The sequence below is a fragment of the Schistocerca gregaria genome, chromosome 7, assembly GCF_023897955.1.
Source record: "Schistocerca gregaria isolate iqSchGreg1 chromosome 7, iqSchGreg1.2, whole genome shotgun sequence".
Taxonomy (NCBI): Eukaryota; Metazoa; Arthropoda; class Insecta; order Orthoptera; family Acrididae; genus Schistocerca; species Schistocerca gregaria.
In genome coordinates, this window is record NC_064926.1 from 463370178 (window position 1) to 463384850 (window position 14673).

General features: G+C 45.3%; 1 protein-coding gene across 1 annotated transcript in view; it reads left to right on the forward strand.

Annotated features, from left to right (window-relative positions):
* LOC126282239 (heat shock protein 75 kDa, mitochondrial-like) overlaps positions 1–14673 on the forward strand; it is a 266503-nt gene that overhangs the window by 113995 nt on the left and 137835 nt on the right. Inside the window, exon 4 of the mRNA XM_049981826.1 lies at positions 2071–2226. Coding sequence (XP_049837783.1) covers positions 2071–2226 — 156 coding nt within the window. The remainder of the gene's footprint in view (positions 1–2070; positions 2227–14673) is intronic.

A 14673-nucleotide genomic window follows, 5' to 3' on the forward strand; every position in this document is an offset into this window, starting at 1 on the left:
TTTATATATACAGGGTGATTCAAAAAGAATACCAAGAATACCACAACTTTAAAAATGTGTATTTAATGAAAGAAACATAATATAACCTTCTGTTATACATCATTACAAAGAGTATTTAAAAAGGTTTTTTTTCACTCAAAAACAAGTTCAGAGTTGATCAATATGGCCCCCTCCAGACACTCGAGCAATATCAACCCGATACTCCAACTCGTTCCACACTCTCTGTAGCATATCAGGCGTAACAGTTTAGATAGCTGCTGTTATTTCTCGTTTCAAATCATCAATGGCATCAATGGTGGCTGGGAGAGGTGGCCGAAACACCATATCCTTAACATACCCCCATAAGAAAAAATCGCAGGGGGTAAAATCAGGGCTTCCTGGAGGCCAGTGATGAAGTGCTCTGTCACGGGCTGCTTGGCGGCCGATCCATCGCCTCGGGTAGTTGACGTTCAGGTAGTTACGGACAGATAAGTGCCAATGTGGTGGCGCTCCATCCTGCTGAAATATGAATTGTTGTGCTTCTTGTTCGAGTTGAGGGAACAGCCAATTCTCTAACATCTCCAGATACTGTAGTCCAGTTACAGTAGCACCTTCGAAGGAAAAAGGGACCAAAAACTTTATTGGCTGCAATGGCACAGAAAACGTTCACCTTAGGCGAGTCACGTTCATACTGAGTTGTTTCCCGCGGATTCTCAGTGCCCCATATACAGACATTGTGACGGTTGACTTTCCCGTTAGTGTGGAAAGTTGCTTCATCACTAAACACAATCTTTGAAACGAAAGATTCATCTGTTTCCATTTGAGCAGGGATAAAATCACAGAAATCGATTCTTTTAATCTTATCAGCTGCAGACAGTGCTTGAACCAATTTCAGACGATAATGTTTCATACTAACCTTTTTCGTAGGACTCTCCATACACTTGATTGTGGAATTTGCAGTTCTCTGCTAGCTCTGCGAGTCGATTTTCCTGGGCTGCGAACAAATGCTTGCTGGATGGGTGCTACATTTTCATCACTCGTTCTCGACCGTCCAGAACTTTTCCATTTGCACAAACACCCATTCTCTTTAAACTGTTTATACCAACGTTTAATATACCACCTATCAGTTGGTTTAACACCATACTTCGTTCGAAATGCACGCTGAACAACTGTCGTCGATTCACTTCTGCCGTACTCAATAACACAAAAAGCTTTCTGTTGAGCGGTCGCCATCTTAGCATCAACTGACGCTGACGCCTAGTCAACAGCGCCTCAAGCGAACAAATGTACAACTAAATGAAACTGTATAGCTCCCTTAATTCGCCGACAGATAGTGCTTAGCTCTGCCTTTTGTCGTTGCAGAGTTTTAAATTCCTAAAGTTGTGGTATTCTTTTTGAATCACCCTGTATTTAGAACTGTATAGGTGAAATAGTATATTATTTTATTACATTTGGCATCATGAGAATACTAGTAACATATAAATTTGCTACTTGATATGCAGATAGGTGTATTAATATTATTTGCTTTGGAGACTGGAAAGTAATTTTTGGAAATTTTTCAGGAAAGGGGTGTTAGCTAACTCTGTTTGTTCGTTAAGGATATAGTGTTGGGTGCTGTTTTTGTGTGTGTGAAATTCAGTAGTTGTTGATTTTCCGTCCGAAGCTTATTGCAAATAATTAAAGAGTATTTCTTACGAGAAACGTTTCGCTTATTTATAAAACATCTTGCTTGGTAATTTTGGATATACAAATTAATATGTTACTACATTTTGGTAATTATTGATTGAAAAATGTATTTTGCCTCTTTTGTAACGTCCTGTAACCACTGCTTTTTTTCCTTCGTTGTTAGTGGAGGTTCGTGTTAGTGAATTAAGACACAGAAGCAATTATAATTCATTATTATATGGCCATGCAAACAAACATGACATGAAAGTTGTCAGAGAAAATGCTCTCTCTCTCTCTCTCTCTCTCTCTCTCTCCCTCTCCCTCTCCCTCCCTCCCTCTCCCTCTCTCTCTATAAAACGGTGTGCAGCAGCTTGGTAGTGTGACAGCGCTTAATAACTGTAATGACTGGTGTTATGCTGTCGGCAGGTGTTCATCCGCGAGCTGGTGTCGAACGCGAGCGACGCCCTGGAGAAGCTGCGCTACCGCAGCCTGGCGGCGGGCGCCGCGGAGCAGGCGGCGGCCGCTGGACCGCTGGAGATCCACATCGCCACCGACAAGCAGGCGCGCACCATCACCATACAGGTGAGGCGGGCGCTGCCGCCCACTTCTTACGAAGATACTTGCCACAGCAGCTTAAAGTACGAATCTACTGGTTCCCAAAACAAATAGCACATTATTTATTCAAATATCATCGCGAATCAATGCACGCATCCGTCACACATACATCCGGCTGACATTGGGTCCACCACTGCTGTGCACTATCTAAAAACAAAGGGTCTTACGTACTGCAGACTAGACTTAGCTGCTTGTAAAACGGTATTTAGATTCTATCGGTGAGTTAGCTACCGCAAGGACTTGAGGAAATTTACATTGAAATTAATTCAATTTAGTCGCGTGTTGTGGTCTTCAATTCGATGACTGGTTTGATGCAGTTCTCCACGATAGTCTGTTCCGTGTGAGCCTCATCTTTCTCACGTAACTACTGCTACATACATCGTTTTGGACGTATTCATTGTATTCAAACTGTGGTGTCGCTCTGCAGCTTTTGCTAAGACTCACCTTCCCCTACCCATGCCATAGTTTCCTCCATTACGAAATTAACTTATCCTTGAAACCTCAGGACTCCTCATAAAACTTACCCTTCTTTTAGCCGAACTGTGCCGTAAATCTCTATTCTCCAAATTCAGTTCAGTAGGGCCTACCTCTTTGTTACTTCATGATGTTTTTGGAAAGAAGGCGGTCTTTGTTTACAACCGCGCGAGGTGTTTCATCTGATCACGTGCTAGACACTTTATGTGAACTGTCAAGGACTGAAACAGGTGCCCGCGTCGCACAATGCATTATACTTTAAAATATCTTCGTGATTGACGTTTCATTGATTCGAGTGGTAGGGTGTAGAGAACAGAAATAAGTTTTAAACTCGCCAGCGAGTCCTCTGACGTCATCTCCGAACTCGCCATCTCCGTATGCTTACATACTAGACACGCGAGTCTCCGCCGCCGCCCACCGGTCACGTGGGTCTGGTTTGTCGGGTACGAGTGGAGTCGAATCGCTCAGAAAGGACAGCGAGTACACCAGTTCGCAGATGCAACCGCTAAATCGCAGCATTCCCACTACATACACAAGCTTTTGAAATATCAGAAGACATGACATGATGATTAAGTGGAGTCTCTAAATAGTGATGAATTATTAAAATGAACTTATAACAGTGTTCAAAAAAGTTAGTGATGTGAATGGTAAGCTACACAACTCTCTGTTACTCTACAAATGCAAGTTGCCACCAAATGAATACAGAAACAGCCCGATTTTTGGTCGCAGGGATAGAGCAGGGACATTGCTCTGCGCTTAGTTTTCATTAGATGCAGCATGTATGTTTCCTCATAGTGGAAGTGGAGTAAACAAGAATGTAACTATTTTGTTCACATTGGACAAAATATGTCCCCGTATGTATTTCGTTTGAAGTGCGGACTATAGCACGAAGTGTGTTCCAGACATCACTTCTCTTCTAATACACTCCTGGAAATTGAAATAAGACCACCGTGAATTCATTGTCCCAGGAAGGGGAAACTTTATTGACACATTCCTGGGGTCAGATACATCACATGATCACACTGACAGAACCACAGGCACATAGACACAGGCAACAGAGCATGCACAATGTTGGCACTAGTACAGTGTATATCCACCTTTCGCAGCAATGCAGGCTGCTGTTCTCCCATGGAGACGATCGTAGAGATGCTGGATGTAGTCCTGTGGAACGGCTTGCCATGCCATTTCCACCTGGCGCCTCAGTTGGACCAGCGTTCGTGCTGGACGTGCAGACCGCGTGAGACGACGCTTCATCCAGTCCCAAACATGTTCAATGGGGGACAGATCCGGAGATCTTGCTGGCCAGGGTAGTTGACTTTCACCTTCTAGAGCACGTTGGGTGGCCCGGGATACATGCGGACGTGCATTGTCCTGTTGCAACAGCAAGTTCCCTTGCCGGTCTAGGAATGGTAGAACGATGGGTTCGATGACGGTTTGGATGTACCGTGCACTATTCAGTGTCCCCTCGACGATCACCAGAGGTGTACGGCCAGTGTAGGAGATCGCTCCCCACACCATGATGCCGAGTGTTGGCCCTGTGTGCGTCGGTCGTATGCAGTCCTGATTGTGGCGCTCACCTGCACGGCGCCAAACACGCATACGACCATCATTGGCACCAAGGCAGAAGCGACTCTCATCGCTGAAGACGACACGTCTCCATACGTCCCTCCATTCACGCCTGTCGCGACACCACTGGAGGCGGGCTGCACGATGTTGGGGCGTGAGCGGAAGACGGCCTAACGGTGTGCGGGACCATAGCTTCATGGAGACGGTTGCGAATGGTCGTCGCCGATAACCCAGGAGCAACAGTATCCCTAATTTGCTGGGAAGTGGCGGTGCGGTCCCCTACGGCACTGCGTAGGATCCTACGGTCTTGGCGTGCATCCGTGCGTCGCTGCGGTCCGGTCCCAGGTCGACGGGCACGTGCACCTTCCGCCGACCACTGGCGACAACATCGATGTACTGTGGAGACCTCACGCCCCACGTGTTGAGCAATTCGGCGGTACGTCCACCCGGCCTCCCGCATGCCCACTATATGCCCTCGCTCAAAGTCCGTCAACTGCACATACGGTTCACGTCCACGCTGTCGCGGCATGCTACCAGTGTTAAAGACTGCGATGGAGCTCCGTATGCCACGGCAAACGCTGACACTGACGGCGGCGGTGCACAAATGCTGCGCAGCTAGCGCTATTCGACGGCCAACACCGCGGTTCCTGATGTGTCCGATGTGCCGTGCGTGTGATCATTGCTTGTACAGCCCTCTCGCAGTGTCCGGAGCAAGTATGGTAGGTCTGACACACTGGTGTCAATGTGTTCTTTTTTCCATTTCCAGGAGTGTACTTCGGGTACCTTCTTTGCTTGGTCAGCCTGTGTAATCTTGCTCCCTACATAGGACAGTTCTCTTGAATTGTGTGCTGCTGTGCCGCCTCCACGTAGCTGGTGCCCTTACTCTACATCATTCTCTCGTTGTTCTATTTATTGTTAACCAATGTCTTGTCTTGCGCGAACTCTTTGGGAAAAACGAGAACTGAGAATTTCCCCGTGTTCTTGAGAACTGAAGTCAAGCGTTCGAATACCACTTTGGGAATAGGAATTCCAATTTTATATTGCTAATGGGCTCGCTTCGACAGAGCTATGTACGAGAACGGAGGCTTTCTAACACCGCTGACAGTAAAGCTAAAGCATAAACTGTCCCTAGCATCTGGGCTTTACGCGCAGAGTTCTCTATCATCGGGTGTGTATTCGTTCCCTTTTAATTCTCGAGAACAGAATTCTGGATTCACTGAAGTTCTCGGTTCTGTCAGTGACTTACAATGTTGATTCCGTCTAACAAGTCTTCATCTTCGTTCCGGCAAACAAGTTAGCATCTGTGTCTGTCCCTTTGCACTTTGTCATCAGCTTCGTTGTTTCATTGAGAACAGTGACAATAACCTATAATTTGATTTACGCAGTTCTGAACACTAATACATTTTTCTTGGTCTTCAGCTTTACTATTCCCATATAGTTTTATAGAAACCATATATGATTCAACTGCTCCCATTTTCTGTCGCCGTATTTTTAACGATTGGAACATTTTATTTTACATTAAAATGTAGATGTTATTCCGCTTATATTTATTTATCAGAGTCCAGAAAAACACTGAAAGACAATATAATAAAAAAACTAGAATATAATTTTAATGATTGAGATAATTTCTCACTTTTTGCGTTCAATGTTCAGCAGTCAGAACGCCACGGGACAGTCATCAGTTTCAAAAAAAAGTGTCCGTTTTCACGGTGTTCACTCAGATTACTGCAAACCAGAGTGCTGCCTCGCCCCACGTGCACCAAGTTCATCATCACTTCTTCAAGTTTATCAATCCTGTTCTCTATCTGTTGAGGGTCTTGCAGGCTCCCTATTGGAGATGGCAGCGTTATAGTGGCTCCTCTGTTTCTGTCAGTAATCCTCCAGGGGACTTTGTTCTCTGCAGCACAGTTCTGTGGGCTCCTGCGGAAGTTGGAACTGGTGCTGTTGTCAGGAGGAAACTATCTCTTGATTTAAATCATGATGGATAAGAGTGAGTTCCAAACAATGGACGCGGTGTATCTGTTTGTTGCTCCTTCTTTTCAGCCTCTGCTGCTACCTGTTTTCTTAGATCTGGAGTTGCTACTCCCACGAGTGGCAAGATTTCGTCGGCCGCTGTGGCCGAGCGGTTATAGGCGCTTCAGTCCGGAACCGCGCTGCTGCTACGGTCGCAGGTTCGAATCCTGCCTCGGGCATGGCTGTGTGTGATGTCCTTAGGTTACTTAGGTTTAAGTAGTTCGACATCTAGAGGACTGGTGACCTCAGATGTTAACTCCGATAGTACTTAGAGCCGTTTGAACCATTTTGGAAAGATTTTGTTGACTGCAGTTGGTCTCCAGTCAACAAAATCTTTCCAAAATGATTCAAATTACTCTAAGCATTACTAGGATTTGCAGAGTTCCTCTCTACTGGAGTGGCATACACTGTAACAGAGAAACACAGAAGACAGATTGATGACCGGAGGACCCGGTACTACGCTCCCCATGTGGTTTGTCAGTTTGCGGACGAGATTGTTCCTGGTGTCTATACAGTTGTCGGTTGCCACAAATTCGTTGAACATTAATGGGATCGTCGTGGTTGGTTACGTTTAGTCGTCCATTCGTCGTAAAATATGATTTCGTCCACTGCCTGCGTCGACGGTTGCGCCGGAGTCGAAGTTTCGATGGCGGAGTCAGTGACATCCGGAACTGCCCGAACACTGCCGGCGGACGTGCTGTTCTCGACTGATGCGATAGCGCCACGGATGTCTCCGAGAGATGCGGGGACTTGTGCTAGAGAGCTTGTCGTCCTTCCTCGCAGTACTATCGTGTCGTAGCTTCTTAACATACTTGACTTCTAGCTGACCACTGCCTTCACGATTACTGTAGTGGCCTGTTGCCTACGTCTTGTAGCGATTCACTTAGAAACAGGCATGATGCATTTGAGCTTGCGGTGCACCAACGATTTGTTCGGTCGACCCTTATAAAGTCAAATATAAAAAAAAAAACACGTACCACGAATGAATTATAGAACAGGAAGGAAATCAGTAGCCGTGATGTGACGTACATATACGGAAAAATAATTGATTAAGATTTCAGAAAAATTGAATGATTATTCAAGAGGAGAGTTTCTCAAATTGAGCCCTTATGCAAAAGTTATTCTGTTTCGTATTGATTGATGGAGTTGTTGGATGTCCTCCTGGTGGATATCGTGCCAAATCTGTCCAGTTGACACGTTAAATCGTCAAAATCCCGAGCTGGTTGGAGGGCACTGCCCACAATGCTCCAAACGATCTCATTTGTAGAGAGATCCTTGCTAGTCAAGGTAAGGTTTGGAAAATGTGAAGACAAGGAGCAGTAGAAACTCTCACTGTGTGGGGGCCAGACATAATCTTGCTGAAACGTAAGCCCAGGTTGGATTACCGTGAAGGGCCACGGAACGGGGCCTAGAATATTGTCGACGTATCGCTATGTTGTAAGGGAGCCGCGGATAGCAGCCAGAGAGGTCTACTATGTAAAGGAACAGCACCCCATACCATCACTCCTGGTTGTCGAGCCGTATGGCCGGCGACAGTCAAGTTGGTATCCCACCGCTGTCCGAGGCGTCTCCACACTCGTCTTCTCTGGTCGTTAGGGATCATTTCGACGCGGAACTCATCTTCTCCAGTCAATTAGATTCCAGACCGAAGACTTAACTGGAGACGCCCCGGACAGCGGTGGGACACCAACCAGACTATCGTCCGCCTACGGCCCGACAGGCAGGAGCGATAGCCTGGGGTGCTATTTCCTTTCATAGGAAAAGCCCTGCGGTTGTCATTCGGGGCACTCTTACATCATCAGCGGTACGTCGACATATTTTACGCCCCGTTTTGTTACCCTTTATGGTACACTATTCTGGGCTTACATTCCTGCTTGTTTACGTGCTGGCTAACGAGATCGCCGGACTGTCCCTAGTTGAGAGCTTAGGAAGCATTATGGGCAAGACCCTCTACGAACTCAGAATTTTGACGATCCATCGTGCCAGTTGGACAGAATTTGGCACGATAACCCTCAGAAGGACATCCAAGAACTATATCAATTAATGCCAAGCCAAATAAGTAATTGCATAAGGTCCAGAGGAGGACGAACGCGTTATTGACTTGCTCCATTTCAGAAGCTATGTCTCGTGAATAAATCGTCCAATTTTTCCGGAATTGTGGTCATTTGTTTGTCTGTTCACGTAGACCACACCTACCGATTTCGGCCCCGTTCGGATCATTCCTTCATGGTGCGTCGTTTTTTTTATAATTTTTTTTCGGGGCGTGGGACCGCACAGCAAGATCATCGGTCTCATAGGGTTAGGGAAGGATGGGGAAGAAAGGTGGCCGTGCCATTTCAAAGGAACCATCCCGGCATTTGCCCAAAGCGATTTAAGAAAATCACGAGAAACCTAAATCAGGGTGGCCGGACGCGGGTTTGAACCGTCGTCCTGCCGAATGCGAATCCAGAGTCTTAACCACTGCGCCACCTCGCTCGGCTTTTTTGAAGTGTATATGAGGCACTTTAGTCTTGATTTGCTGTGGGAGGCCAATCATTTATTACCCAAGCTCATAACCGCCGTGCTTATCAGCCACGGACGCCGATTTAAGAGCCAAGCGATACATCTCGGCTCTTGGGGCGCAGAGCTGAGAGTGGCGCCAGAGGTGACATGACTGTAAGATTTCTATACATGATGTACAACGATTAGTGGCGGCTACTGGGGCGTCAAGCTGTGAGGGCCGGAGGGGTGCCAAAAGGTAAGATTTGTATGCAGTGGGTTCACTGTTAGTATCGAAAAATGACGCAGGTGAAACTGTAAAAGCGATAGGGCGGGAGGGGTGAAGTTTCCTATTATATTGGTCTATTTTAGTCGTCATCTTCCTTTTTCTCACACGCTGTCCGTGTTGTCGTTACTTTACTCGTAATGTCCTCTGCACTTGTCACCGTTGGAAGTAGCAAAACTCGTCTGCCAGTTTTAGTGTGTCATTCTCGAATCGACTTCCCAGTGCATCCACCTGCTTTCATTCGGCTACAGTACGTGAGCATTGTTTTGTGATATACTCGTATGTTACACGAAAACACAGGGAGGAGCAGCGGAGGCAGGTGGCAGAGAGAAGCCAGGCGGACCGAGGGGGGCACCTCTGGCTGGACCGTCGTTTTTAAAGCGCGTGCTGGCGGAGGACTGCACCAATGCGTGACAGCGGCCAGCGGATCAATAGCGGGCGATCAGCGTGCGCCAAGCCGCGCCAAGCCGGGCCGCATAGTATAGCGCGTGCCCGAGCCGTGCTCACTCCACCTGCCAGCAGGATGCGCGGCTCTCATCTCTGGGACCAGAGAGACGAGAACTGCTAAATGTACTCTGCAGCTGCTAGGGCAGCAACGCAGTCAGCCGCACTAGCACTCGAGTAATTATCGGTTCTCTTGTGTACATAGAGCTTACCCCCCTTCATGCCATTCTAAATAAAATAACTCTTTCAATGAAGCTAACCTATATCCGTTCCTCAAGTTAGTTTTACGAATGACATTTCAGTGTTTCCGTTGCAATAATAAATACACCATTTTTGGATCAGCGTGTTTCCTTTGCTATGCAGGTTTCTTACACTATTTTCAAGAAACTATTAGGTTAAAAATATTACGTTGCTAATTCTGTGAGTTGTAATCATAAGCTTTTAAGACAAAGGAATTACAGACGTTGGCTGCGAGCGGACATTAATTGAAATCAATCGGGAAAGTGGGAAATTTTTACCGGACCGGGATTCGAACCCGGGCCTCCTGCTACTCTGGCAACCAAGTCATCTGAGCACAGTGGTCGTTGCATCTACACTGACTCCCGCCAGACTCAAATTCTCAACTTGCCCTCACACTACTAATGTTATGCCCATTGCCCATTATCCTCATTACTCGCACCATTTTGCCGATTGCCATAAGAGTGCGAGCCTGGTGTGCATCTGTACTAAAGAGATTATTGGCCACATCTCCTATATTACCGCCCAGTACGACACATTTTCACCAACGGCGTGACTTGTGAAAACCTCGGTTTTACAGATTGGAATTTTGGCTCTTCAAAAAACGTTCCACGTCGAAAATAACATAGTCATTATTCTGGAAACGCCGGCAACGCAATGGCTTCTTCGCCAGAGCACAGAGAAACAAGTCACGTAGGAGAAAACATGTGAGGCAGTACGTGATAACTCAAACAGGAACAGCAGCATGTGTGACTTTGTAACGTACAGAATGAGCTGAGGTGTTATTGCGGAGCAAAAAATGCCCCTACAACAGATTCCCTCTAGATTCGTCTTGACATACTTTCGTAACCTGCTTAGGAGATTTCGGTAGTGTGCTCGTGTGACGGTTTGCCTCATACAAGCATTGTATGTTCGCACCCCACAACGTCAGTTCCAAATGACACTTAGGGTCATTCTGCGCGATGATGACCGATCTTATTATCATACGTCGTGAATCCACATCTTTACATTAGTTTTTTTGCTCCTCTGTTTCCGGGCCGTTGTGATATGCACATCACAATGTCCATTGTGATTAGACGATTAAAGATGCCATCTGCACTGGTCTGACACGGCTGCGACATTCCGCCGCTGCGTCGTTTCGATGTGCTGTTAGAAGGAAGGTGAGCAGTCGCAGAGTCCAGCGGGCAGAGAGCTTTATCGCGTTCAAAATGTTAAAACTGATCCACGTCTGATTTTCACTTCGGTCTCCAGTTCTCTTCCAGTTCACGGATTCTTACAGGGAGAGGCTTGCCACTTAGTTCTCAGTAATTCACGACTTCTACATACTGGCTGCTGTATCACCAAGCAATGGAGTGGAAAACCTTGTAATGCAAGACTTGTGTCACGACACTGGAATTCTCTGCGCCATCCAACTTCTGGGTTATATGGGGGAGTATTGTTGTCGTACACATCCAGCAACTCAGCAGGGATTGATGCATGTACGCTGGATGAGGCATCGAATGAAAATTTGTGCCAGGGGCAGCATTCAAACTCGGGTCCCCTACTCGCTAGGCAGATGCGCTAACCACGCCACCGTGGCTCAGTGACTTTGCACAAGTGCGCGGACTGACCCAACACGCCTTCCTCATCAATCCAAATTCCCTTTTATTGACGCTGTGGCTGGGCTGAAGCGTGAATTGGAATTTGGAGTGTGGAGGAAGGCGTGCTAAGGCAGTCCGCACAATTGTGCAAAGGCACTGAGCCAGGATGGTGTAGTGGTTAGCGCATCTGCTTAGCGAGCAGGGGACTCGCATTCAAATCCCGGCCTTGGTACTTCATAGATGTCTGAGACTTGAAAAGGTCTCTGCAACCATATAGTTTAATTTGATTAGCATGGACTGTTGCAACATTGTTCGCCTCCAGATACAGATAACGACTTTTGGTTCCTTCAACGCCGTGGCTCGGTACTGTGGTTAGAGGATTTCAGTGCGTCTCGGTACTGCAGACTTGCACCTACATAGAAAAAAGTAATTATGCTACTGTAATTTTTTCCAAGTGATAATTAAAAAATCTTTCAGTGCAGCAATCTTTTTGAAAAAAAATGAACACTTGAAAGCCGTTGCCCGCATATCAACAGTAAGAGGCAGCTAGAAGCAAATATGCATCCGAGAATCTATAATGAGAACAAGCAACAACTGTTCCCGTCGTTGACTAAAGTGCTGCCGACACGGGCTGATCGGCAACGTCAAACGGATTCTATTCGTCTGGGATGTTCTGTTCGAGTCATTGATGCACTGTCGCACATGAAGTCTCTGTTACGCGTTGGGGTGTAATTCCCCAATTTAGCAGTGTGGTATAAAAGAACTCACAGATATTTGCCATTACCACCACTTTCATTTATGTGGAAATGTGTCTGAAAACTAAAGATTTGTTAGGTTTACTAAATTGTTTCGCATGAACATAGATTTGTGCAAATGTTAACATAAACTACTATTGATTTTCATGTTTTTATGGAACAAATATGTAAACTGTAATTATTCATATATCTTCGTATAAAAACTATATATCTTAGACACGTGCGTGCGTCCATGTAGTCCCAGAAAGTAAATTCAATGTTATATAAAAGTTCATGAGGGAATTTTAATTTTAAAGCTGTAATTGAATAAAATGTATTTGTGAGAAGGAATGTAAAACAACATAAACTTGTAAATTTGAAAAAGAGGCGACCGTTAGTCGCTCAACTAGATCACTTTTCTGTTGGTGCCAAATTAGCTATGCACGTAGTTACAGTAGATTGTAATGATTCTCAGCTAGCCGGTTTTGAGAGTGGATCGATTGGTTACTTTCAACCAGTATTTGTACTTGCACAGTTCGGTTTTTCAATAAAATTGTATTTGGAACAGTAGAATCAGAAAATGTTTTATAGTTATACTCGACAGAAACAAGTACTTGTAGAATGGCATCCAAGGAAAGTAAGATGGTATGTGAAGAACATTAACGACGATTCGACTCCAGCAAGACATAAAAGTTAAGAAATTATATATACTTCTCATTTTCATATGATCTGTGTGTAAGTGCATGGAATTAGTTTTCCGTAGAATAATATGCACGGAGAAAATTTTGCGTCTTGAGTGAATCGATGAAAAGGAAAGACACAACGTGTAGTAGTAAACAACCAACATTAACATTTGTTAGAAGCTCTGCTAAACAACCGGAGGATGTACAAATGACACGGATTGTGTTGTGTTTAGAAGTGATTATTTAAGCCGCTGAAATATTTTTACATTGCAGGAGGGGAGCTGAAAAGTTCCTAACTTATTATAGAAAGTATAGAACCAGGAACCAGTTTTTCTACAGTACAGATTTATTAAACATATCTCTCCCCCCCCCCCCCCTCCCCTTCTCAGACTATTGCAGCCGTGACTGCCGCCTTTTCACTCCATTAAAAACGAAATCGTGTGATAGGTGGTCATAGCTGCTCTGAGCAGCATGTTTGTCATGTTCAATGTCGTCATAGTGGCTTCACTTCGGAAGATTTTTCGGGTTCGGAAGCAAGTGGTAGTCCATAGGTGCCAGTCAGGTGAATTGGGGGATTGACGACCTTCAATTTGGCAGCCACAACTTGGGATATGTGCGAAGGTGCGGTGTATTGCAACAAAAGGATCTCTTTGTGTAATTTCCCGTGGCGTTTCGTCCTAATAGCCTCCTCAATCTGGTCAAGGAGGCGACGTGATATCCTGCGGCTATATTGCAGTCCTGGGGTATGTACTTCACCAACACAGTACTGCCTTTGTTCTAGAAAACATATAGCAAGTATTCGTTTCACCGAGTTATGAGTGTGGAACTTCTTCGATCGCGGAGACACACTTTGTCGTTGTTCTTTTGACTATTATTTGGTTTCAACGTTATAAAAGTGGAACGAGGTTTCATTCTTAGCCACTAATATAGCCAAAACGTCCTTTGTATCTTCAAAGTGGCCATAACTTCTGGATACCTTAACTCGTGCCGCCTTCTGTTCACTGTTGGAACATTTCAGCACTCATTTCGGTGTAAGCTTCTTCATGTGTACAATACTGTTGATAATGAAACCCACACTCTTCTGGGATGTGCCCAGTATCTTGGCCATCTTTTTGGCGAGTATTCCTCAATAATCAGCTTACAGATAGCATCATTTGTTGCCGGTCTGTTGATGTTGTGGGTCGTCTTTGCGGTGTTATGTTTAGCAGTGGAATGCCCAGCTCTGAAACGAGAAACTCAGTTTTGACGGTGCTACAGAAACGCCACATGGGGTCAAGAAGATATCTATAAACCTGTGATCGGTAATGCAAGTCTGCCTCAAGAGGCCAGTGACTATGGTACGCATTTGTATGCTTCGTAATTAACAGTGATGTCTGTATCTTGAGAATGTGTTTTCAACATGAAAAACATACACAACGAGATACCGGTGGTACCAGACAGGTAAGCAGTAAATCAGGTGGACCATGTATGTATCCAGAAGCTGCGTACAAACAGCATCAAAGATACGTGAACCTTTAGAGGACCTCATTGTGACGCTGCTCATGTCCTGTTTATATTATGATATAAACAGATTAAAAGAAACAGAAATTAAAAGAAAGCATGAGTGAACACCAGCAGAAAACAAGAGTAAATGTGAGTAAAAGGTAGGAGACTCTGATATCAGTCAATAGCGTTCTCAAATTAAGGTAACAGTGAACAGGATAGAATCCGAAATTCTCGGGAAAAGGAAGAGGTCACATAAGTTGTGGTTCAGTCGAGTGTGCCACCAAGAAACTGAGAAGAGAAGGGTGTCTAGGAAGAGATGGTTAGAAAATACGATCAGGAGTTAAAAGACATGTGTGTCAGAATAAACAGGGAAACGGCAACTATAGTAAGGCAGGAGAAATACAAATATAATAACGAGCTAATAGAAGAATCCG